We start from the raw sequence: 22,322 nt of genomic DNA on the forward strand, positions 1-22,322 counted from the left end.
CAAACACCCTATCCCTTTCTTATTAGGATTAGTTTGTGTCAATACCCTGGAATGCTTCTCAGCTAAAAGCATCTCACGCCAGGTAATCAGGAAGTTGTTAATGCGATCATTGCTACAATGGCAAACCCACACCAGCTGTGTTCCGGCTTTCTTCTTAATTTCGAGATCATAATTTGTAGAACAAACAAAAGAACATGAAGACAGTGTTTGTTAACCATGAACTGCCATAAACTACTGGATGGTCAACAGTGTATGTATTGCTGTCTCTGATGCATGTGTTCCCTTGGAAATGTATCTAACTTTTCTGCCCTCACTAAAATGAGTAAGTGACTCGGAACTACCCATGAGTGTGTGTGTGTGTGTGTGTGTGTGTGTGTGTGTGTGTGTGTGTGTGTGTGTGTGTGTGTGTGTGCGTGCGTGAGGCCCTTTGAATACTGTATATCTGTCTGTTAAAATACTCTGAGTGTTTTAGAGAGGAGTGTGTTTGTCTCTGGGCTGACGTTTTGAATGGCTCTTGTCGCCAAGCCCCAGATCTGGTGCAAATTGAGCCTGGCGTCTCACAGCAGGAAGAAAACAAATACAGGGCCCAGGCGTCTTGTGATACTGATTATGCCTGTTAATTAACCTCTTGTGGTGCGTAATGTTTCACAGTATGGAGGCGTATTTAATTTACTCTGAAGGTCATCACCAGGCTTGCTCTAGAATAGGTAGAAGTTGTCCCTCACCAACTGATACAGGGTCAGATGTGTTTAATACCCCTAATGGTTAAGGATTGGAGGTATTGTAATATGATCCTAGATCTGTGGTTAGGTACAGCCTCTACCTCCAGCAACTCCTCTCCTCAGTTCAGGCCAGCCTGTGTACAGAGAATCACACAATTACAGAGGACAGACCAAATCAAGTGCTGAACTCCTGAGTAGTGATATCATTGCCTGTGATTGTAGTGATGACTACTGACTGAGAGAATACTTTGGCTTTCACAGGAACTCAGTCTGCCAAGGTATTTCAAGGAACATGAAAAAGGGGGTGGGAGTTGAAGGTTTCTTCTTTATACCCTTTTAAAGTAGTGTAGCAATTCTTTCTAGTGTAAAAGGTACTGGAACATATGTCTTCTTAAAGGCCCAGTGCAGTCAAAATACAGTTTGCCTGTGTTTTGCATTGGCTGATGACACTGAATGTTTTGGGGAAAAAATGTGATCTCTGTTATTTCCTGATAGTTGCTGGTTGAAAATACAATCTACACAGGACCTTCTAATCAGCAGGTTTGGGCTGGAGTTTCTGCTTGCCTGGTGACTTCACAATGTGGTAAATTGGTAAATAAACCAATAACAAAGACAGTTCCAAACCTGCCAATAACAGGTAGTTTTTAGTTTTCCTTCCCCACTCCCAGACAGTCCTAGCAAAATTATTGCTTGAGAAATAGCTTTTTGTCAATTTTATTGGAAAACTAGTATGGTAATGTATTTAAAAACCCAGTGCAGTCAAGAATGTGATTTTCCTGTGTTTTATATATATTTCCACACTTTAAGGTTGGAATAATACTGTGAAATTGTGAAAATAATGATAATGTCTTTTTAGTGTAAGAGCTGTTTGAAAAGACCACCTGAAATTTCAGCCTCTTTCCATTGGAGTTTTGGCCTGCTGGTGACATGGACCTTTAATTGTTACCCCAAAATGATTTGATATTGATATAAAAATGTCTGCATTGAGCCTTTAATGAGGGAATGAGTTCGGTTTCATCTGACTGTTGAATTATTTATGTGGATGTAGAGTTAATGAAGTGAATCAGATTGACTGACTATAAAGTAGTCTACAGGAACGCACTTCTGTGTTTGGCTGGATTACATAAAAAACACAGGTTTTGTATGTATCCCAAACTATGATCATGCTTTACTGTAAATCAAACTGCAGGGTTTTTTAAGTGGGAGAACTTGAACAATTGGTGGCTGACTAAATACTTTTTTGCCCCACTGTATATGACCAACTCTCAGGTCTCCCTGTCTGACTGTGTGCTCAGAGTCTATATGTTTGTGTTTCCCAGCCTCAGAGTCAGCCAGCCCAGAAGCCCCAGCAGCCTCCCATACAGCTGGCCCAGCAGCCTCCGATACAGCTGGCCCAGCACAGACCCACAGAGAAACCCTGGTCCCCCATAGAGAAGCCGTCTAAGCCATCTGCTTTCGAGGTGAGTGCTCACAGTGATATGATAGTTGTCATAACCTCCACCATGATGGCCAATTGCAGTGATTGTTTTAATGAGCTAGCAAAGAAAAAGGAAAAGTTAGCATGGACAGATTGAATCATGCCAGGAGCATGAAAGTATGGGGCCACCATGAGTTACTGTATTTAGTTGGATATTTGATTGATTCATTCCTTCCAACCACCATGCTGCGTTGACCAGGAGTCTCTGCTCTCTGAGCTGAGCTGTTTTGAGGCTGAGCTGGACTCGGACATCCAGGGCCTGGAGAGGAGGCTTTCCCAGAAGAAGCAGACGCGGCGAGGCCGGGGTGAGGTACTGAGGCCCCCCTTGTGACTCTGCTGAAGCAACCCTCCTCCCTGCTACCCTGCCTGTAACCCTCTCCTCACTATCACACTCCTCTAGAAATACACTGAGAGGAGGTCAGGTTGCTTGCATCGATAATGTCAATACCATACCTCCCTGTTATCTCCCCATCTCCCCCTCCTGTGAGGACTGTTTGAAAGACAGACAGGCCTGCATGCCAACCCCGACACTGCCCTGTGACCCTGCTACCCCCAGGACCTGCCTGCCTTGCACTTGGATGTGTCTGCCTCAAATCACACGCCTACAAATCTAAACCCCCCACAAATCTAAATCAGACTGCAAATCCAACACGCATTTGTTATATTTTTCCCTCGCGCTTTCTGTAGAAAAAGAGGTTCAATTCAATGAAGAACTTAACTGTTTGCAACACTGTATGCCTTGTATGCTTTTAATGCTGAATTGAAGGATTTCATTTCACTCTTCAAAAGTTGATGCTGATTCTCTTCACAACCTTAATTTGCACCTCATCTAATCAGCTGTATGTGGTTGTATACTGCCAGTCCTCAATCAAAGATGCCACAGAAAGATACTGTTACCAACCTTGTCATTGTATTCAATGGAGTGTAGGACCCAGGGGAGTTCTCTCTCCCTCTGGCTCATTTGGGAGTGGTCACCACCTCTGCTCTGTCTGAGTAGCTGTGAGATTTCCTCCAAAAGAGAACAGCCTTCAATGTGATCTCTGCTTCCAGGGTGCCAGGAATGCTGATCCAGGAACTTCTGCAGGGACAGGGACAACACAGGACAACAGGTGAGTAATGGGACAGCGTTGTTGCTTTGTCTGTTGGTGTGATTGTACATACAATGGTTTTATCCCTTCAGTAAAACTATGTCTCAAGTTGTACAGGGTAGGTCATTGGGTGTAGCTGCATCACTTTTCTGATGTTGAGAAATATGTACAGGAATTGTTGTCGATACAGGAAACAGTTATTATACTGTTCATTGTTGTATCCTGCTACTATAGTTGCGTCCCCAAAACCATGTCAACATCAACTGATTCACGCGCCATTATTTAATTTGCTCTGACAAATCTGTTCATGACAGGGGATTTACTCAGCAAATCTTTTAGCCTTTTTTCAAATCATTGGGGCCTTTCTTAAGCTTCCTTATCCAGAGAATATTTTGTTTTGGACAAAGATCAAATCTGGCAGTTGGTCTCACTGACATGAATTGTGCTTTGTTTTTAGACCATAAAGTTTTTTTTTACAACTTTATTGTCCCACAGAGGCTACAGATGCACTATTGACCTGTGTGCATCATTTCTGACTCAATATACCACTTGGGTATGAGTAGAAAATCCACATGTTGTTTCTACAAGATTGATGTATGTCAATGGTATTGAGACTATTGCTTGCGCATTACAGTTGGATGACTGATGCCTCTTCAGTGACTAAGCATCTACAAGTCTGTTTACAATCATTTGGATTGCTGTTGTCTTGATACTAACGGGTGGGACCCACTTCCCCAGGCATGTGTCTGTGCTCTGGCAGGTTGGTCATTGAAGAGTCTAGCTAGACTGCGGCTTGATGACCAGTGCAGAGAGATGAAACAAGTCTAAGCCATGATTCAAATTATTGCAGTCAATGCATTTTTGCAGGCATGTGAAATAACCGCCCGACAGTAACAATGCCGTTTTTTTTTTTAAGACAATGCAATTCAAAAGCTTGTGACTTTCTAAAGATATTCTCCAAAATGATCCCAGATTGTGCGGTTAGTGTGCAGCATGAAGCCAGTGTGAACTGCAGAGGGAGGTAACACCAGGACATGCCAGGTTAATGGTTGAGCCCCAGTCTGGCTGGGGGCCACATACCAGACCTCCTCTGAGCCCAACTCCCACGTTCTTAATCCAGTTACACATTTCTTCATCCACTATGGATACATGCACTTGTCCATCACACTACTCTTACAATAAGTTACAGTCTTTACAGTCGTTGGTTCCCTATCAGTTAGAAATGAGAACTTAGCAAAGTAAAGTTAGTCTTGCTGCCTAGTAGACACTCTTATAGAATACTTAATAGTTGAGCTACATACCTTTTTAACAAATTGAAGTTCAGTTAATTTATTGCCTACTGTGTAATACATTTTTGGACAGATCTCTCCTAGTTGTTGTTTGCTAAACTGAGCTCATGTGTTTTGGCCAAGCGACCTTCTTCCTACCTCGAGACCTCAGAGTCCGGTTACTGAGCAGGTTGCTAAGGAGATGTAAAATGGAAACATACAACAGTAAGAATATGGCAGGTTTTTACGGCTTCCTGTTGTCCAGGCCTCCTGTTTGGCTGCAGGCAGACACAGCCAGCTGCCAGACTCTGACTGGATCAATAGGCAGGTGTGATGCCTTTCTGTGACTGTGTTTATCTGGTTCAGACAGTGGACAGCTGTTTACTGATTTAATGCACTTTCTCAGATACATGTTTGTTTAATAATGATACTGATTTGCTCATGCTGCTATGTCTTATAACTTCACATTTATTGGAGAACCCTGCATGATGTTTCCCTGTCATTTACACACGGTAATAAAGTCAGCGACTATGATGATGACTATAAGTTCTCCAAAGGCAGAAGGTCCCCAGAGTAATTTCCTCTCTCTCCTGTCTCCTCTCTCTCAATTTTGTCATCTGTTTCAACTTTGTTTGATCTTTATATGCAAACCAGCAGCTGTGGCCAGAGGCCAAATCTGCATGACAAATGTATATACTACTGCACACAGTACCCTGTCCTTATACAGTGTGGTGCTCCACCATGTGGGCTGTTAATGTTGGGAAACATCTAATTGACTGGAGTTTGTGGGAGCATACAGTCATATAGTAAACCTGTTCTCTTTTCCTGTCATTTTTTCCAGCTCTTTGACTGGAGCAAAGCAACCTCTCCATCCTCCCATTGTCCCCACAACAGCTGTTTCTCAGAGGGCAGACCCTAGTCCCACACATGGTAAGGCTATGTAGGAGTTGATCCTGGATCCAATCCATACATGAAAACCTTTATTCAGAAAGAGTGGTGCTAAGGCTAGGCCACTCAACATGCAGTCTCCGTAAAATGGCCCAGTAAAGACTAGTAACAGTAGGTTATGTATAATACTGCTGTGTACTTGAATGCTGTAGTTGGAATAGATTCATTTTAATAGTGACTAATGTTTAAAATCTAATCTGTGATACTTCCATGGAAAAACAGCCTCTACTAACGGAATACAGTAATTCAATATGGGACTACTGTTGAAGTCTGTGATTCCTTGTCATTTCCTGCAGACTTTCCTGATCTGTCTGAATGAATTTGATATAAAACTGATCTGGATTAGTGAGAGGAGAAGTTTCTTACTTTTAGCATGGAAAGAGCTGTAGTGTATGGGTGGGGAGGTAGCACAGAAAATAGGGACTGCTGGCCGGAAACCTTGATTATAGATCAGCTTTATCCAACTGTTTTTCTTGGAGATTAGTCTGAGAACCAGCCCAAAGGTTTGGCTTCTTTAGAAGAACATACATTGAACTGGAGAGGGTTCATTCAATGTTTACACATCTTCCCACCGACTTGATATAATTACTCTTAAAGCATCAAAAGCTGGATTGGGAGGCTATACAATTTCCTGATGAACCTTGTGATTCTGCTCCACTCTTTTGACCCGTGTCTTGTTTCCTCACTCTCATCTGTTGCTCTCCATGTCTCCATGCTGTTCTACAGTAGAACGCCTCTCCCCTGCACCTGAAGTCATGGAGTTCCCACCCAAAAGACAGGAGAAGCAGGTAGATGTCTTTATCCTTCTTGGTGTTGGGATATGCAATTATTATACATACCTGTGTATTCTGTACACAATGTGAAAACATTTTGAAATTGTATCTATGCTCTTTGAGGAGTGAGGTTCATCGGAAGGTTTTGGTGCTTTATGTATTGTGGTCTGAAAATAATCTGTATATATGAACATATGGTTTTGTTTTCTTTTAGCTGCCCTGATTAGGATCTTGCTATAACTATCAACAACTGCAAGATGGAACAGGCCTGTGCCCTTGTGAGAAGCAGACTTTCACATCTCGCCAATAAACTTTTTTTGTGTTTGTTTGTGCAGATGAAAGCAGCAAGAGCCAAGTTCAATTTCCAGGCTCAGTCCCCCAAGTGAGTTATAATTCCTGCTGATCGGCTGCAAACCATTCCCTTTCACATGTCCGTTTAACTGTATTGTCAGTGAAAAGAAACACACTCAATGAAATTATATCACATTTAGGCCAGTCAAACCTAATTTGACCAAACCGATTTTATCGAGTTAGTAAAGCTGAGCTCTTCAATTAATCTAATGCATGTCCCTCGAGCCACAGTGACTTTTATCCTCCTCTTCCTAGGGAACTGTCTCTACAGAAGGGAGACATTGTTTACATCCTCAGGCAGGTGGACGCCAACTGGTTTGAAGGAGAGCATCATGGGAGAGCCGGTATCTTCCCCACAACCTATGTGGAGGTGGGTGTGCATCCAACTAACCTCTGAGTGTCGATTTATGTGATGCACTCCACATGTCATTCTGAACCTCACTCATTTCCGCCACCCAGATTGTCCCTCCTACAGAGAAGCCCACACCCATCAAGTCTCCCACCATCCAGGTGCTGGATTACGGACAGGCAGTGGCTCTGTTCACCTTCAATGCAGACCTGCCTGTTGAGCTGTCCTTCCGTAAAGTGAGCATCCTACTATGTATTCTATCTTTAACACCCTAATACCTGTATTAAATCCTGAAGAAAGCCAGCCTGGAATCGATGCAGGACATGTTCATAAAAAGGCTGCAAGTAAATACACAGGGACAGGACAATAACACCCTCCCTCCACAGCACAGTACTGCAACACAGGAGCAGCTTCAGTTGCAGGTCCATCCTGCCCAGATGTTCCACAGAGAGGTTTAGACTGTCATTTCTACCCACAGCCTTTTTAACGTGTAATTGATTAACTGTTTTATGAGGGCTCAACCATTAACCTGGCATGTCCTGGTGTTATGGTTGATACACAGCTGTATTCAGAATTACATAGATAGGTAATTGTCAGTGAGGTTTGAATGTATTACGTGAGAGTTATGGAACTTTTGTCATGAACCATGATGTCCCTGCTCCTCTATCTCAGGGCGAGGTGATCAGTGTAACCAGGCGTGTGGATGACAGGTGGTTGGAGGGCCGGGTACCAGGGACTACCAGGAGTGGCATCTTCCCCACCAACTATGTCCAGGTTAACAAGTTGCCCCGCACCAAATCATCCTCTGACGACTACCCAGTTTGCCCCATGTCACCCACATCCACAGAGCCAATGAGTCCAGGGCGTCCTCTACACTCACCCTGCTCTCCTTTGACCCGCTCGCCTCGGAGTCTGACCCCCTCCTCCCGCAGCCCTGAACCAGGATTTTCCCCCCTGAAGCCGTCCTCACCCATATCCCATGGGACAGTAGCTTCCCATTCACGTTCATCCCTCCAGCCCTCACTATCTAAAGAAGCACCCAATCACTGGCCACACCCCGCTTCTGGGCCTGCCTCCCCCACCCCCCAGAGCAACCACTGGGGAGGAGCACAACCGGCTTTGCACAACTCCATTGGCAGAGCTGATTCACCATCCAATCAGATGTCCCCATCTGCCCACAGGGGAGGAGCAGCCCCGAACAACATCCCCAAAACAAAAACGACCAACAATGCTGGCTCAACAGTAGTGCAACGCCAACCGTGAGTCAAATATTTTTGCCAATGAAAATGTGATTTTATGTAATGTAATTGAGGTACTGTTTATCTCATTTATCACTGCCACAGTCTACTCACCATGCCAAAAATCAAATCCCACACCCTGGTCTGTGCTCTCACTCAGATACAAAGCAGTTTACAACTACAACCCACAGAACAGAGATGAGCTGGAACTGAGAGAGGGGGACATCGTACAAGTGATGGAGAAGTGTGATGATGGCTGGTTTGTAGGTAAGACATTTACACAAGACTTGAAAGGGGCAATCTGCAGTAGCTACATCTATTTTTGGACTTTATATATTCATGATATGTACCCATTGATTCTTGAAGAATGTAACTTCTAAATGCCTCATGAGCTTTGTTCAGCTATCATACCCATCAGCACCCAAAATATAAGCTTGTTTCACACAAATGTTTGTAAACAAACTAACATGTAAACAAACACTATATAGCCTCAACATGGTTAAAACTATGTTTATTTCATGGATGGTCTGTCCTTGCATCCATAGCTCTGACTGAATTTTAGAGTGCTTACATTTCTACAGCCCCGCCCCTCAGCTTTTTAGAGGAATGTGCTGGGGAGGACACTTTGTTATTGTTTCGGCAGCGGATTGCCACTTAAGTCAAATTAAATACAAGTGTGCCCCCTATCGGGCAGCAAATGATATTACAAGTATTACTTATGTAGTCAGATGAACGGACCAGGGTTGTATGGTTGGCTGTATGATGTAAAGTAGGAGAGAACAGTCTTTTGGTTTACAATGTGCTCTGCTCTTTCCTTAGGTACGTCAGAAAGGACACATGCCTTTGGGACTTTCCCAGGGAACTATGTCACACCAGTGTAACTGATTCACTCTACCTGTCCACTCCACAACCACATGGACTGTAGTGGACACATGACTATTAGATCAACCAGCACATCCGATCATTCCAGCAGACATATGACCAACCCCTTACCCCAACACCCACTGTCACCAACCTGGTTTAGTCAGGTCTGCATGTTCACATCAGCCAGTGACCACCGCTGTTGACCAGTGTGCAGCTAGTCTGGAGGTAGGAACACTGTGTGGTTTGACACCTCACCCCCAGCATGTGGTCCATCACGGAATAGTCTTGGAGTGATTTTCACAGACACTGCTTGAATGGATATAATGAATGCTGATGATACTGTTCCAGGTACAGTATAAAGAAATAACTTTGTCCTCATTGACTAAAACTCAAATGACATTCCTTCAGTACAGTTCAGCTACTTCTATGGAGTGTTCGGCTTAGCATGCACCTGCTGCACTTTGTCACCCAAGTGCCATCACTGACACAAATGCCTGAGAATGTTATGGTCTCTATAACGTAGACAGAATGAATGTTGCCTTTTAAATGTCTTCCTACACTTTGATTTCAGATCAATAAATGCGTCCTGGGTGTGTCCGAGGCTACAGCAATGATATGACCGTCCAATGTACATGAATGGATCACTTACTTTATTATTCGAAACAATGGCATAAAATATTTGTTGCTTGGTTACAAAATAGTTCTGCTGACTCTCCATTTGTTCAAGATTGTTTGCTCTGCTGCATAGAGTACTAATACAATCAAGGCAACGTCTTCATGTCCTTCAGTGTGTTATTGTTCGCTACTTACATCTTTAATTAATCTCACATGTAATGATTCAGCCAGCCATTTGTGCAGCTTGTATTTCTGTTGGGAACAGAGGTGTTGAGTGTTAGTGGAAGTTGAATGTGATGGTGGAGAAGAGGAATGTTGACGTTAACCCCCAAGTGAATGCAATACAGAATGTCTTGACAGAGCAGAAGTGGAGCTACACCAATTGTATCAATTCAGTGGAACTACTGACATGTTTAGGCCATGACCTAAGGGATAGCAAAGAGATGCCATTGCTTCACTTTGGAGCACAGATCTTTTCTGAAACGAATCCTGCTTGTCAACTACAACATCAAAACCCACAATGGTGTTCAAACATTTCAGAAAGAAAGGCGTGAACAGTCAAATGGACCAGGAGATTGATTCCTTAGGCTACTGTACATTTGATTTGTTAGCTCAATTCTACTGCAAACTGTGTTTGTTTACTACTGTTTCTATTAATCTGTCGCTTAAAAAAAATGAACCAATTTGCTTTGACATACATTAAAACAGCGAATTGGAGGTCTGCATACAAGTGTAACCAATGGCAAATATAAGTTTAAGTCAATACGAAGCAACTAAACCCCAAACCCCTATCATGATGTTGCCAAATGAAATGTTTATCTGCTTTGTTCATTAACGGTATTGTCAAAATGCAACATACCTTTTCTAGCCACAACATATGATTGTACAGGGTTTTAACCATGTCAGATTAAACGTAATATATTTCATTTAATACCAACCAATGTTCTTCAATATCTATGATACACATACATTACGTAATTCAAATAAACCATATAAAGTGATAAAACGGTTTTGATGTGTGACTCGAATTGATTCCCGAGCGGTTTGACATTTGAAGTAGCTTGGCCAGTGCTCCCGGACCCTGTTCCTGGAGAGCTACACTCTTGAAGCTGTTCACTCCAACCCCAGTTGTAAGTAACCTGATTCGTTTTATCAACCAGCTAATTATTAGATTCAGCTGCGCTAGATTAGGGTTGGAGTGAAAACCAATAGAACAGTAGCTCTACAGGAACAGGGTTGGAGAGCCCTGACCTAGGCCTACCTTTAGCCTACCTATATTTCCTTCATAAATATGATTTTACAGTCTGTTTCTGCTCTCTGAAAAGACAGATTTCCCACAAATGTGTAGGCCTGTTCTAGGAGGACTATTTTATTCCAAAGTGTTATCATGAGCACCGAGACAACCATCAGCACACGTGACTATAGCTAGCACTCCATTTCCTCTTCTTACAAAGTGGTCGTGTTCCCTGCTCAGGAGTTGCGTGCATCAACCAATGGGTGCTACGTCATCGACAGTGCTGTCGGGCACCAGATTGTTATAACATACGATGTGATGAACTGATATCTAAAATTCCTATCAAGGCGTTGTAAGATCTGGCATGGGTCAGCAATGTCTGATGAGAGAAACACGACCATCACGTGCTTAGCTGATACGTAAAATGCCTATCCAGGTGTTATTAGATCCGGCATCCATCAGCAATGGCTGAGTGAAGGAACGAGACTGCTATCTCATGTTGCTAAATACAGTTGGACATTCTCTTTTTTTGCAGCGTTTATTTCCGTTAATGTGTATGTAGTTGATTTCATGTTGCATTGATTTTGCAATTGCAAATGGCCGTTAAGAAAAGCAAATGCTTGGACAGGGACTCATGTCTGAGCAGACTGCGTTTTGGCAACATATTCATGTCTCAGCCATATCCCCTGTCGCCTAGCTCGTTAGTCCTACAGCAAATTGCTAGAGATAATTTCCCTGCCAAAATGAATTGGCAGTGTCTGCGGATATGACTTTTCTGAACCCTTCTTCCAGACAGTTTAAGGTCCCGAAGCTTCTGCGCATGTGCGGGACTTTCTACTTTAAAACACAGAGTCTCAGTTTCATGGGGATATGCATTTAGATCTTCTTGAGTCATAGTGTTGTTTCAAGTAGCCTACAGTGTTGTTTTGAATATGTGTTATTGATCACATACACATGGTTAGCAGATGTTATTGTGAGTGTAGTGAAATGCAGTGCAGCAATATCTAACAAGTAATATCTAAAAATTCCACAACAAATATGTAATACACACAAATCTAAGTAAGGAATGGAATAAGAATATATAAATATGTGGATGAGCAATGTCAGAGTGGCATAGGCTAAGATGCAATAGATAGTATAGAATACAGTGCATACATATGAGATGAGTAATGCAAGATATGTAAACATTATTAATGTGGCATTATTAAAGTGACTAGTGTTCTATTTATTAAAGTGGCCAATGAGTTCAAGTCAGTATTCAGGCAGCAGCCTCTCTGTGCTAGTGAGGGCTGTTTAACAGTCTGATGCCTTGAGATAGAAGCTGCTTTTCAGTCTCTCAGTCCCAGCTTTGATGCATCTGTATTGACCTTGCCTCCTGGATGGTAGCGGGGTGAACAGGCAGTGGCTCGGGTGGTTGTTGTCCTTGATCTTTTTGGCCTTCCTGTGACATCGGGTGCTGTAGGTGTCCTGGAGGGCAGGTAGTTTGCCCACGGTGATGTATTGTGCAGACCGCACCACCCTCTGGAGAGCCCTGCGGTTGTGGGTGGTGTAGTTGCAGTGATACAGCCCGACAGGATGCTCTCAATTCTGTGTCTGTAAAAGTTTGTGAGGGTTTTAGGTGTCAAGCCAAATTTCGCTGTTGCACCTTCTTCACCACACTGTCTGTGTGGGTGGACCTGACAGTTTGTCAGTGATATGTACGCCGAAGAACTTAACTTTCCCCCTTCTCCACTGCTGTCCTGTCAATGTGGATAGGGGGGTGCTCCCTCTGCTGTTTCCTGAAGTCCACGATCATCTCCTTTGTTTTGTTGAGTGAGAGGTTATTTTCATGACACCACACTCCGAGAGCCTTCACCTCCTCCCTGTAGGCTGTCTCGTCGTTGTTGGTAATCAAGCCTACTACTGTTTGGTCGTCTGCAAACTTGATGATTGAGTTGGAGGTGTGCATGGTCACGCAGTCAAGGGTGAACAGGGAGTACAGGAGGGGGCTGAGCACACACTCTTGTGGGGCCCCAGTGATGAGCATCGGCGAAGTGGAGATGTTGTTTCCTACCTTCACCACCAGGGGTGGCTCGTCAAGAAGTCCAGGACCCCCATTGCACAGGGCGGGGTTGAGACCCAGGGGCTCAAGCTTAATGATGAGCTTGGAGGGTACTATGGTGTTGAATGTTGAGCTATAGTCAATGAACAGCATTCTTACATAGGTATTCCTCTTGTCCAGATGGGATAGGGCAGTGTGCAGTGTGATGGCGATTGCATCATTTGTGGACCTATTGGGGCGGTAAGCAACTTGGAGTGGGTCTAGGGTGACAGGTAAGGTGGAGGTGACATGATCCTTGACTAGTCTCTCAAAGCACTTCATGATGACAGAAGTGAGTGCTACAGGGCGATAGTAATTTAGTTCAGTTACCTTTGAGTTCATGGGTACAGGAACACCGGTGGCCAACTTTGGCCAGCAGACTGGGATAGGGAGAGACTGAATACACCAGTCAGCTGGTCTGCGCATGCTCTGAGGACGCGGCTAGGGATGCCAACTGGGCCTGCAGCCTTGCGAGGGTTAACACGTTTAAATGTCTTACTCACGTTGGCCACGGAGAGGGAGAGCCCACAGTCCTTGGTAGCGGGTTGCGTCGATGGTTTGGCAGCATGCCAGAAAAATGTGACCATTCACACAAACATCCTAAAATCTCATCATATTTTTTTCCCCTTCATACAGTGACGTTATACTATGCTATTATATTCAGTTCTGTTATGTAGAATAGGCTTACTATCATTATGGGAACTTGTAGACATTGATTCATTTTTCATCTAACTTTATTAAATTATGCACCAATCACCAGAGTAGCCTGTAAACTAAAGTAGAGAATCCCGCACATGAGCAGTAGCTTCGGGACCTTTAGCTGTTGGGAAGAGGGGACCAGAAAAGTGGGATCTGCAACCACTCTGGCTCAAGAAAAGCGTTCAAGACACAGTAGAATGGGACCTTAAGTACTTACACAAATTAGTAACATATTGTACAAATGCACTTACAAATTCTGAACATATTGTACAAATTGGAATTCGTAACATGTCATGCAAATTGCACACACAAAAAAAGCAGGATGTAACATATCATACAAAATGGATGACGTTATACACAATTGTGCACAATTGTTCAGGGGCCCGTATTGCCTCGTGTGCCGTACTTACAGAACTAATGGCTAAAAGTCAAACTTACCTCGATCTGGAACGCATCTTTAATTACCTAGTGGCCAATCACTTTGGACAGTCTTTGTTCTCCAGGAGATTGCCTGTATGCACTTGCTCAGCACGAGCTGTTTGGGAATGAATTGTCCCTGCAGCCAAGGGGGAGGTTAGTTTTGAGAAAAGTTTGCAATTCTCATAATAGTGTTTATTGTCATGTTTTGCTTTCCTACACTCTTAAAAGGGTTCCAAAAGGGTTCTTTGGCTGTCCCCATAGGATAACCATTTTTGGTTCCTCTGTGGAAAGGGTTCTACTTGGAACCAAAAAGGGTTCTTCAAAAGGTTATCCTATGGGGACAGCCGAAAAGAGTGTACTTGTTGTCATTTTTCAATCACTCATCCATGTATTGAGTCTTTGTGCCAACATGGTAATGTAAGGGGCCAGTAGGGATAACATACTTAGGCCAACCTGACGGGAAATGTTCTGGAGATAGTAGGCCTATATTAATAGCACATGCTTCCTGACACAGAGGCTCAGTTGGTTTCAGATTTTCAGCTTGGATGGAGTGGAACAGATGGTATGGTACTTTATGTCAAGTTTTGGGCTGATTTAGGACAATTTATTTAGCTACAAGTTAAGTGTGAAGTGACATTAAGCCAAAGTGTATTTTCTTGTAAGTACATGAATGCAGTTGTCACTACTTTCTGCACCTTCAGGCTATTCAATAAATCCTGTACCAATTGCAAATCTTGCATTCTATGCATACCTACAGTATCACCTACCTCTCTTGGCTGGATAGCATTTGTAGGCATAGGCATATTTAGGCCTATTGTATTTTGGGATCCCTATGGATCAGTTGAATTTTGTAATGCTAAGTATTATCTGCAGATGGCGCACTAAGACAAATGTGCAAGGCCCAATGGCCTGGTCATGGCTAGAATGATCCAGTTTTTGTCAAATTAAAGTCAGATTTTAATTTTCGTAGCAGATTAGACGAATTTACGCAGCAGGTTAGGATAATTGGGTTGAGGTTAGAAAAATAGTTAGGGTTAGCTAAAACGCAAAAAAAATGCCCCTTTTGTCATTCATTTGACAAAAGCTGGATCTCTTCTAGCCATTACCCTATGTAACATCTCAATTATCACTCACCCTTCCAGTATCCCCGACACGCCCAGCGCACTCATGCCTTTATTTTCACAACAGCACGTGGCACTATGAGCCATTATATGGGTGATCACAGGTGGTTTCATATCACTTCTGTATCCAATACCCAACAATAGAAGTACATTTCAGAAGTCTTCTTTTCATCACACTGACAACATAGTAGCGCGAATTGCTCTCAGAGAAGGCTGCGATACCTGTGAGCAGAAAGAACGGACATTGAAAACCTAATTTTTCTGCATTTTTGGAGGCGATTTGCGCGCAAGGGGTGGAGTGTTTCTGGTCCTGCGCTCTTTTAGCACTGTCTGTGAGTTTAGTGCTGTCTGTCTACGAGTTTTTGACTTGTGATAGGCTATTCATCCCGAGAGCCCCGGTGTTGGATCTACCGGTGTACGGACACAATTCGACTATCACTGATTTATTGACCAACTGCATTGATTTAGGTAAGTGTAATAGGCTACTTTCTGTATGTCTCCCATTACCGGTCAATTCACACTAGTCTATAGGCTAGGAATCATTTGATTCAATTAGGCCTCAATTCACTTTATATAGAGAAACGATAAGAAATCATGTATCCGAATGTATGCAATTTATGCTGGCCTATACCTATAAACAGTAGATACAAGTGTTCTTGTTGACGCTGTCAAATTGTCTGTAAACTTTGGTTTGTGTAATTATTCACTTGATTGCTAATTTAAGGCTCCGTTAACACAGGCAGCCCATTTCTGATATTTTGTCCAATCAATGATCTGATTGGTCAAAAGATCAGAATTGGCCTGTCTGTGTTAATGTAGCCGCAGTGCCCCAATGTTTTGTGTATCTTGGATTTATACCCAAACTCACAACAGGCTTGACTGTGCCTGTCTCAGACCTCCACCTGTTGGTTTGACTGAGTTTTCTTAACTGTCACTGAAAAGAAGGAATAGTTGCCACCAACATCATTTTGGATTTCATTGGCTGTGTTTACACAGGTGGCCTAATTGAGATGTTGCCAATTCTTTGGTATATCTGATACCAATCTGATCGCTTTCCTAATGTGTAAACAGCAAAACACAAATGCAATCTAATATTTTGAGTTAAGATTTATACCCTACCATGTATACTTCCACTGCTAAATACTTCCCACACACATTTTCGGGACCGATAAATGCTTCAGTGCAAACTTAAATGCCTTAACCCAGACTGAAAGTGTGTAGAACAATATAGTTGGCATATAATCTTTTTAAGAACTAGAAATCACCAAAATAAAATCTAAACAGTCGAGATATGAAAATTCCCTAATGATTAATTTAGGAGTATTTTTGACAGGGCATGCAGTGTACATGCCCAGGGGCCCCCATTGGAGTCCCCATTTGGTTTTGTTATGTTTGAGCATAAGAACACAGAAATAGCCATGACAAAATATGTAGAGTTGCAGGACATTTGCTGAAAAATGGGCAATTCTTCTCTCTGCTGGACTGATTTAAAAAAAAATCAAAACTCGCATCCCCCTTCCTGACCATTGCCACGATTGTTAAATAAATACCACGCTAACACTGGTAGATTTAATTATTGGGCATTTTGAATGGGTGGGAAAAAGCTGGAAGTGTTTCCCAGGACTGTTGCTCTCAACCCAAGCTCCACTCAAACCCCCTGCCCCATTCCCCCTCCCTGCTGTTTGCACTGTACCTGTAACTCTCCATTGTGTTTGTTCTCTGCAACCTTTCATGTGCTTGCTGCCCCCAACTCCCCCCTCTTGTTTCAATTGTGTCTATTTCCTGATGGTTCTGCTGTTCTTAGTGTGCAGGGCCATGGCACAAACAGTTCACAGACAAACAGTCCAGGGACAAAACAGACCACAGTAATTTTGGACAAGTAGTAGCCTACATTTTTGGAGAATGTAGGACAGTAGCCATCTCATTTAGCTGCTGTGGAAACATGATATATATATTTGGCCATTTCTCTTGTTTTTCTTTATGAACAACACAAATGATGTTTGCAATAGGCTCTATTGTGTAGAGCTTTTCTCCTGAATCACAAGAAGCAACATGCATGAAGTTGCAGTTCTGGAGGAAGTTACACACAGATGCAATCTGGTGGAGTTTGTATGATGAAAGCTTCACTGTTGCTTGTTCTCTTGTTTTGAGCATTGTGGTTTTCTCAGAGTGTCACTGGGTGACTGACTGGCACATGTTGACATCCTTTAAATACTTAGACATTTCTATTGAATTGAAACTTCAATTGCCATGTCTTTCGGTCTGTTTCTCCCTTCTTAGCATTTTCTTGTGTGTGTGTGTGTGAAACCACTGCCTGATATGGCTTTAGACTTTGAATGAGCTGTGGAGACTTGTCGTTGCAACAGGATATTAAAAAAACAAATGTGCATGTGATCAACTTGACTAAGCAGTGGTACATTTTCCTGTGACTTCCACAGTGATTCAGAAGTCTTAAAATCAAAGTTTATTGGTCTCGTACACAGATTTTCAGATGTTATTGCGAGTGCAGCGAAATGCTGATGTTTCTAGCTCCAACAGTGCAGTAATATCTAGAAACACATTAACAATACACACAGACCAATAAGAAATGAGGAATGTCAGAATGAGCATTGTCAGAGTCTGGGATAGCGTTTTATCTTTATACATGCATACATACAGTTGAAGTCGGAAGTTTACATACACCTTAGCCAAATGCATTAAACTCAGTTTTTCACAATTCCTGACATTTAATAATAGTAAAAATTCCCTGTCTTAGGTCAGTTAGGATCGCCACTTTATTTTAAGAATGTGAAATGTCAGAATAATAGTAGAGTGATTGCTTTTATGTCTTTCATCACATCCCCAGTGGGTCAGAGGTTTACATACTAATTGAGTGTATTTGGTAGCATTGCCTTTAAATTGTTTAATAACTTGGGTCAAACGTTTCTGTTAGGCCCATTCCTCCTGACAGAGCTGGTGTAACTGAGTCAGGTTTGAAGGCCTCCTTGCTCGCACACGCTTTTTCTGTTCTGCCCACAAATTTCTATAGGACTGAGGTCAGGGCTTTGTGATGGCCACTTCAATACCTTGACATTGTTGTCCTTAAGCCATTTTGCCACAACTTTGGAAGTATGCTTGGGGTCATTACCCATTTGCAACCAAGCTTTAACTGATGTATTGAGCTGTTTGCTTCAATATATCCAGATAATTTTCCATCCTCATGATGCTATCTATTTTGTGAAGTGCACCAGTCCCTCCTACAGCAAAGCACCTCCACAACATGATGCTGCCACCCCGTGCTTCATGGTTGGGATGGTGTCCTTTGGCTTGCAAGTATCCCCATTTTTCCTCCAAACGTAACAATGGTCATTATGGCCAAACAGTTCTATTTTTGTTTCATCCCAGAGGACATTTCTCCAAAAAGCACGATCTTTGTCCCCATGTGCAGTTGCAAACTGTTGTCTGGTTTATTTTATGGCGGTTTTGGAGCAGTGGCTTCTTCCTTGCTGAGCGGCTTTTCAGGTTTTGTCGATATAGGACTCGTTTTACTGTGGATATAGATACTTTTGTACCCGTCTCCTCCAGCATCTTCACAAGGTCCTTTGCTTTTGTTCTGTGATTGATTTTCACTTTTCACACCACAGTACGTTCATCTCTAGGAGACAGAACGCATCTTCTTCCTGAGCGGTATGATGTCTGCGTGGTTCCCATGGTGTTTATACTTGCGTACTAGTGCTTGTACAGATGAACGTGGTACCTTCAGGCATTTGGAAATTGCTCTCAAGGATGAACCAGACTTGTGGTGGTCTACAACTTTTTTTTCCTGAGGTCTTGGCTGATTTTCTTGAGTTTCCTATGATGTCAAGCAAAGAGGCACTGAGCTTGAAGGTAGGCCTTGAAATGCATCCACAGATTTGACTCAAATGATGTCAGTTAGCCTATCAGAAGCTTCTAAAGCCATGACAATCATTTTCTGGAATTTTCCAAGCTGTTTAAAGGCAGTCAACTTAGTGTATGTGAACTTCTCACCCACTGGAATTGTGATTACATTGAATTCTAAGTCTGTCTGTCTGTAAACAATTGTTGGGAAAATTACTTGTGTAATGCACAGAGTTGATGTCCTAACCAACTTGCCAAAACTATAGTTTGTTAACAAGACATTTGTGGAGTGGTTGAAAAATACGTTTTCATGGCTCCAACCTAAGTGTATGTATTCTTCCGACTTCAACTGTACATTCAAAAGTTTGGGGTCCCTTATAAATGTCCTTGTTTTTGAAAGAAAAGCACCTTTGTCCATTTTTAAAATAACATCAAATTGATCAGAAATACATGTGATACAATGTATTCATTGTTAATGTTATAAATTACTTTTGTAGCTGGAAACACGTACAGAGGCCCATTAGGCGACTCCGAGATGCTGGCCTTCTAGGCAGAGTTCCTTTGTCCAGTGTCTGTCTGTCTTTTGCCCATCTTAATCTCTTCTCTTTTTTTGGGGGCCAGTCTGAGTTACGGCTTTTACTTTGCATCTCTGCCTTGGCCACCTCTTTACTGTTGACGTTGAGACCGGTGTTTTGCGGGTACTATTTAATGAAGCTGCCAGGTGAGGCGTCTGTTTCTCAAACTAGACACTATAATGTACTTGTCCTCCTGCTCAATTGTGCACCGGAACCTCCCACTCTTCTTTCTATTCTGGGTTATGCTGTTTTGTGAAGGGAGTAGTACACAGCGTCGTACGAGATCTTCAGTTTCTTGCCAATTTCTCACATGGAATAGCCTTCATTTCTCAGAACAAGAATAGACTGATGAGTTTCAGAAGAAATGTCTTTGTTTCTGACCATTCTGAGCCTGTAATCGAACCTACACATGCTGATGCTCCATATACTCAACTTTTCTAAAGAAGGCCAGTTTTATTGCTTTTTTAAATCAGAACAAGTTTTCAGCTATGCTACCAATTGCAAAATTGTTTTCGAATGATCAATTAGCCTTTTAAAATGATCAACTTGGATTAGCTAACAACGTGCCATTGGAACACAGGAGTGAGTGATGGTTGCTGACAATGGGCCTCTGTACACCTATATAGATTTTTCATAATAAATCAGCCTTTTCCAGCTACAGTAGTCATTTACAACATTAACAATGTCTACACTGTATTTCTGATCAATTTGATGTTATTTTAATGCACAAAAGCACATTTTTCTTCTTTCAAAAACAAGGACATTTCTAAGCTGAATCCATGGCCATGGATTCGATTATTTCAGAAACATCCGTTGCTGACTGGTGTCTTAAAATCGAACACACAGCCATGCAATCTCCATAGTAAAACATTGGCAGTAGAATGGCCTGCACTGAAGTGCTCAGTGATGCAACGTGGCTCTGTCATAGGGTGCAAACTTTCCAACAAGTCAGTTTGTCAATTGTCTGCCATACTGGCTCCCCTGGTCAAACTGTAAGTGCTGTTATTGTGAAATGTCTTGGGGCAACAATGGCTCAGCAAAGTGGTAGGCCACACAAGCACACAGAACAGAACCGCTGAAGAACATAGCACGTAAAAAATAATCTGTTTTAACTACCAATTTCCAAACTGCCTCTGGAAGCAACATCCGCACGGTAACTGTTCATCAAGAGCTTCATGAAATGGGTTTCCATGGCTGAGCAGCCGCATGCAAGCCTAACATCACCATGCGCAATGCCAAGCGTCAGCTGGAGCTGTGTAAAGCTTGCCACCATTGGACTCTGGAGCAGTGGAAAAGCGTTCTCTGGAGTGATGAATCACGCTTCACCATCTGGCAGTCAGGAGAACGTTACCTGTTTGAATAAATAGTGACAACTGTAAAGTTTGGTGGAGGTGGAATAATGGTCTGGGACTGTTTTTCATGGTTCGGGCTATGCCCCTTAGTTCCAGTGAAGGGAAATCTTAATGCTACAGCATACAATGGCGTTTCTGTGCTTCTAACTTTGTGGCAACAGTTTGGGGAAGGCCTTTTCCTGTTTCAGCATGACAATGCCACCATGCATAAAGTGAGGTCCATACAGAGATGGGTTATCAAGATCGGTGTGGAAGAACTTCACTGGCCTGCACATAGCCCTGACCTCAACCCCATCGAACACCTTTGGGCTGAATTGGAACACCGACTGTGAGCCAGGCCTGGTCGCCCGACCTCATTAATGGTCTTGTGGCTGAATGGAAGCAAGTCCACCCCCTACTTATTTTCCACCATAATTTGCAAATAAATTCATAAAAAAATCCTACAATGTGATTTTCTGGATTATTATTTTTTTCTTATTTTGTCTGTCATAGTTGAAGTGTACCTATGATGAAAATTACAGGCCTCATCTTTTTAAGTGGGAGAACTTGCACAATTGGTGGCTGACTAAATACTTTTTTGCCCCACTGTATAAGTAAATGTGTGTCCCAATACATTTGGTCCCTTTTAAAATGGAGGGACTATTTACAAAAACTGCTTTAGTTTCTAAATGGTTCACCTGATATGGATGAAAATATCCTCACATGAAGGCTGACAGTCTGCACTTTAACTCCTTAGTCACTGTATAACTGTATAAAAATGCCGTTCTAATAATTACTGAGAGCACTGTATGGACAGTATAAACATAGAAAAGGTGTGTACAGCAGTAGTTAATATGATCCGTTAGGGGGATCTGATTGCTGTGGGGAGTCTATCTGTATAGTGATAACACCAGTAACATGATGCTGTTGAGAGGGAGTGCGAAGTGGAGCCAGTGCACTCTGAAGCCACACAACTGACACAACCATGGCTACTGTACCAAGTACAGTAGTAACAATAGCTGCCAGATATGTGGCATGGTCGTTTTTAGGATAGTATATAAAGAACCTTGATAAAATGATGTCCCTTGCGTGGAAGGTTAAATTCATAATGATATTGAAATTCCAGAGATTTATTGGAGATATGTTAGGCTAAATATAAACTCTGTCAAGTTTTCCTTTTAAGAGGGAGTAACCTGCAGCTCACTATTAGATGGTAATATAAGTCTCACACAACATAGGAAGATCTTAGTCACTCATCTCCCTTCAGCAACACCCCATTCTTTTCTTATCTATTCTGTTATTGTTTGATAT

General features: G+C 42.5%; 2 protein-coding genes across 10 annotated transcripts in view; both read left to right on the forward strand.

The window, feature by feature from the left end:
• Positions 1–10,703, forward strand: part of sorbs3 (sorbin and SH3 domain containing 3) — a 38,080-nt gene extending 27,377 nt beyond the window's left edge. For 5 of the 8 annotated variants that reach the window (XM_024438768.2, XM_024438767.2, XM_024438766.2 and 2 more), the window contains exons 10-20: positions 2,042–2,182; positions 2,399–2,509; positions 3,250–3,308; positions 5,397–5,485; positions 6,230–6,291; positions 6,612–6,658; positions 6,883–6,997; positions 7,087–7,212; positions 7,649–8,235; positions 8,375–8,481; positions 9,034–10,703. In XM_024438768.2, the coding sequence (XP_024294536.1) occupies positions 2,042–2,182; positions 2,399–2,509; positions 3,250–3,308; positions 5,397–5,485; positions 6,230–6,291; positions 6,612–6,658; positions 6,883–6,997; positions 7,087–7,212; positions 7,649–8,235; positions 8,375–8,481; positions 9,034–9,095 (1,506 nt within the window). In that variant the 3' untranslated portion in view covers positions 9,096–10,703. The remainder of the gene's footprint in view (positions 1–2,041; positions 2,183–2,398; positions 2,510–3,249; positions 3,309–5,396; positions 5,486–6,229; positions 6,292–6,611; positions 6,659–6,882; positions 6,998–7,086; positions 7,213–7,648; positions 8,236–8,374; positions 8,482–9,033) is intronic. The other 3 variants (XR_002955429.1, XM_024438763.1, XM_024438764.1) reach the window with 3 other exon arrangements.
• A 4,613-nt stretch (positions 10,704–15,316) lies between these two features.
• LOC112262918 (PDZ and LIM domain protein 2) overlaps positions 15,317–22,322 on the forward strand; it is a 64,155-nt gene continuing 57,149 nt past the window's right edge. The window contains exon 1 of one of the 2 annotated variants that reach the window (XM_024438771.2): positions 15,317–15,715. The gene's annotated coding sequence lies outside the window, so the exon portion shown is untranslated. The remainder of the gene's footprint in view (positions 15,716–22,322) is intronic. The other variant, XM_024438769.2, reaches the window with a different exon arrangement.

The sequence above is a fragment of the Oncorhynchus tshawytscha genome, linkage group LG12, assembly GCF_018296145.1.
Source record: "Oncorhynchus tshawytscha isolate Ot180627B linkage group LG12, Otsh_v2.0, whole genome shotgun sequence".
In the NCBI taxonomy this organism is placed as follows: Eukaryota; Metazoa; Chordata; class Actinopteri; order Salmoniformes; family Salmonidae; genus Oncorhynchus; species Oncorhynchus tshawytscha.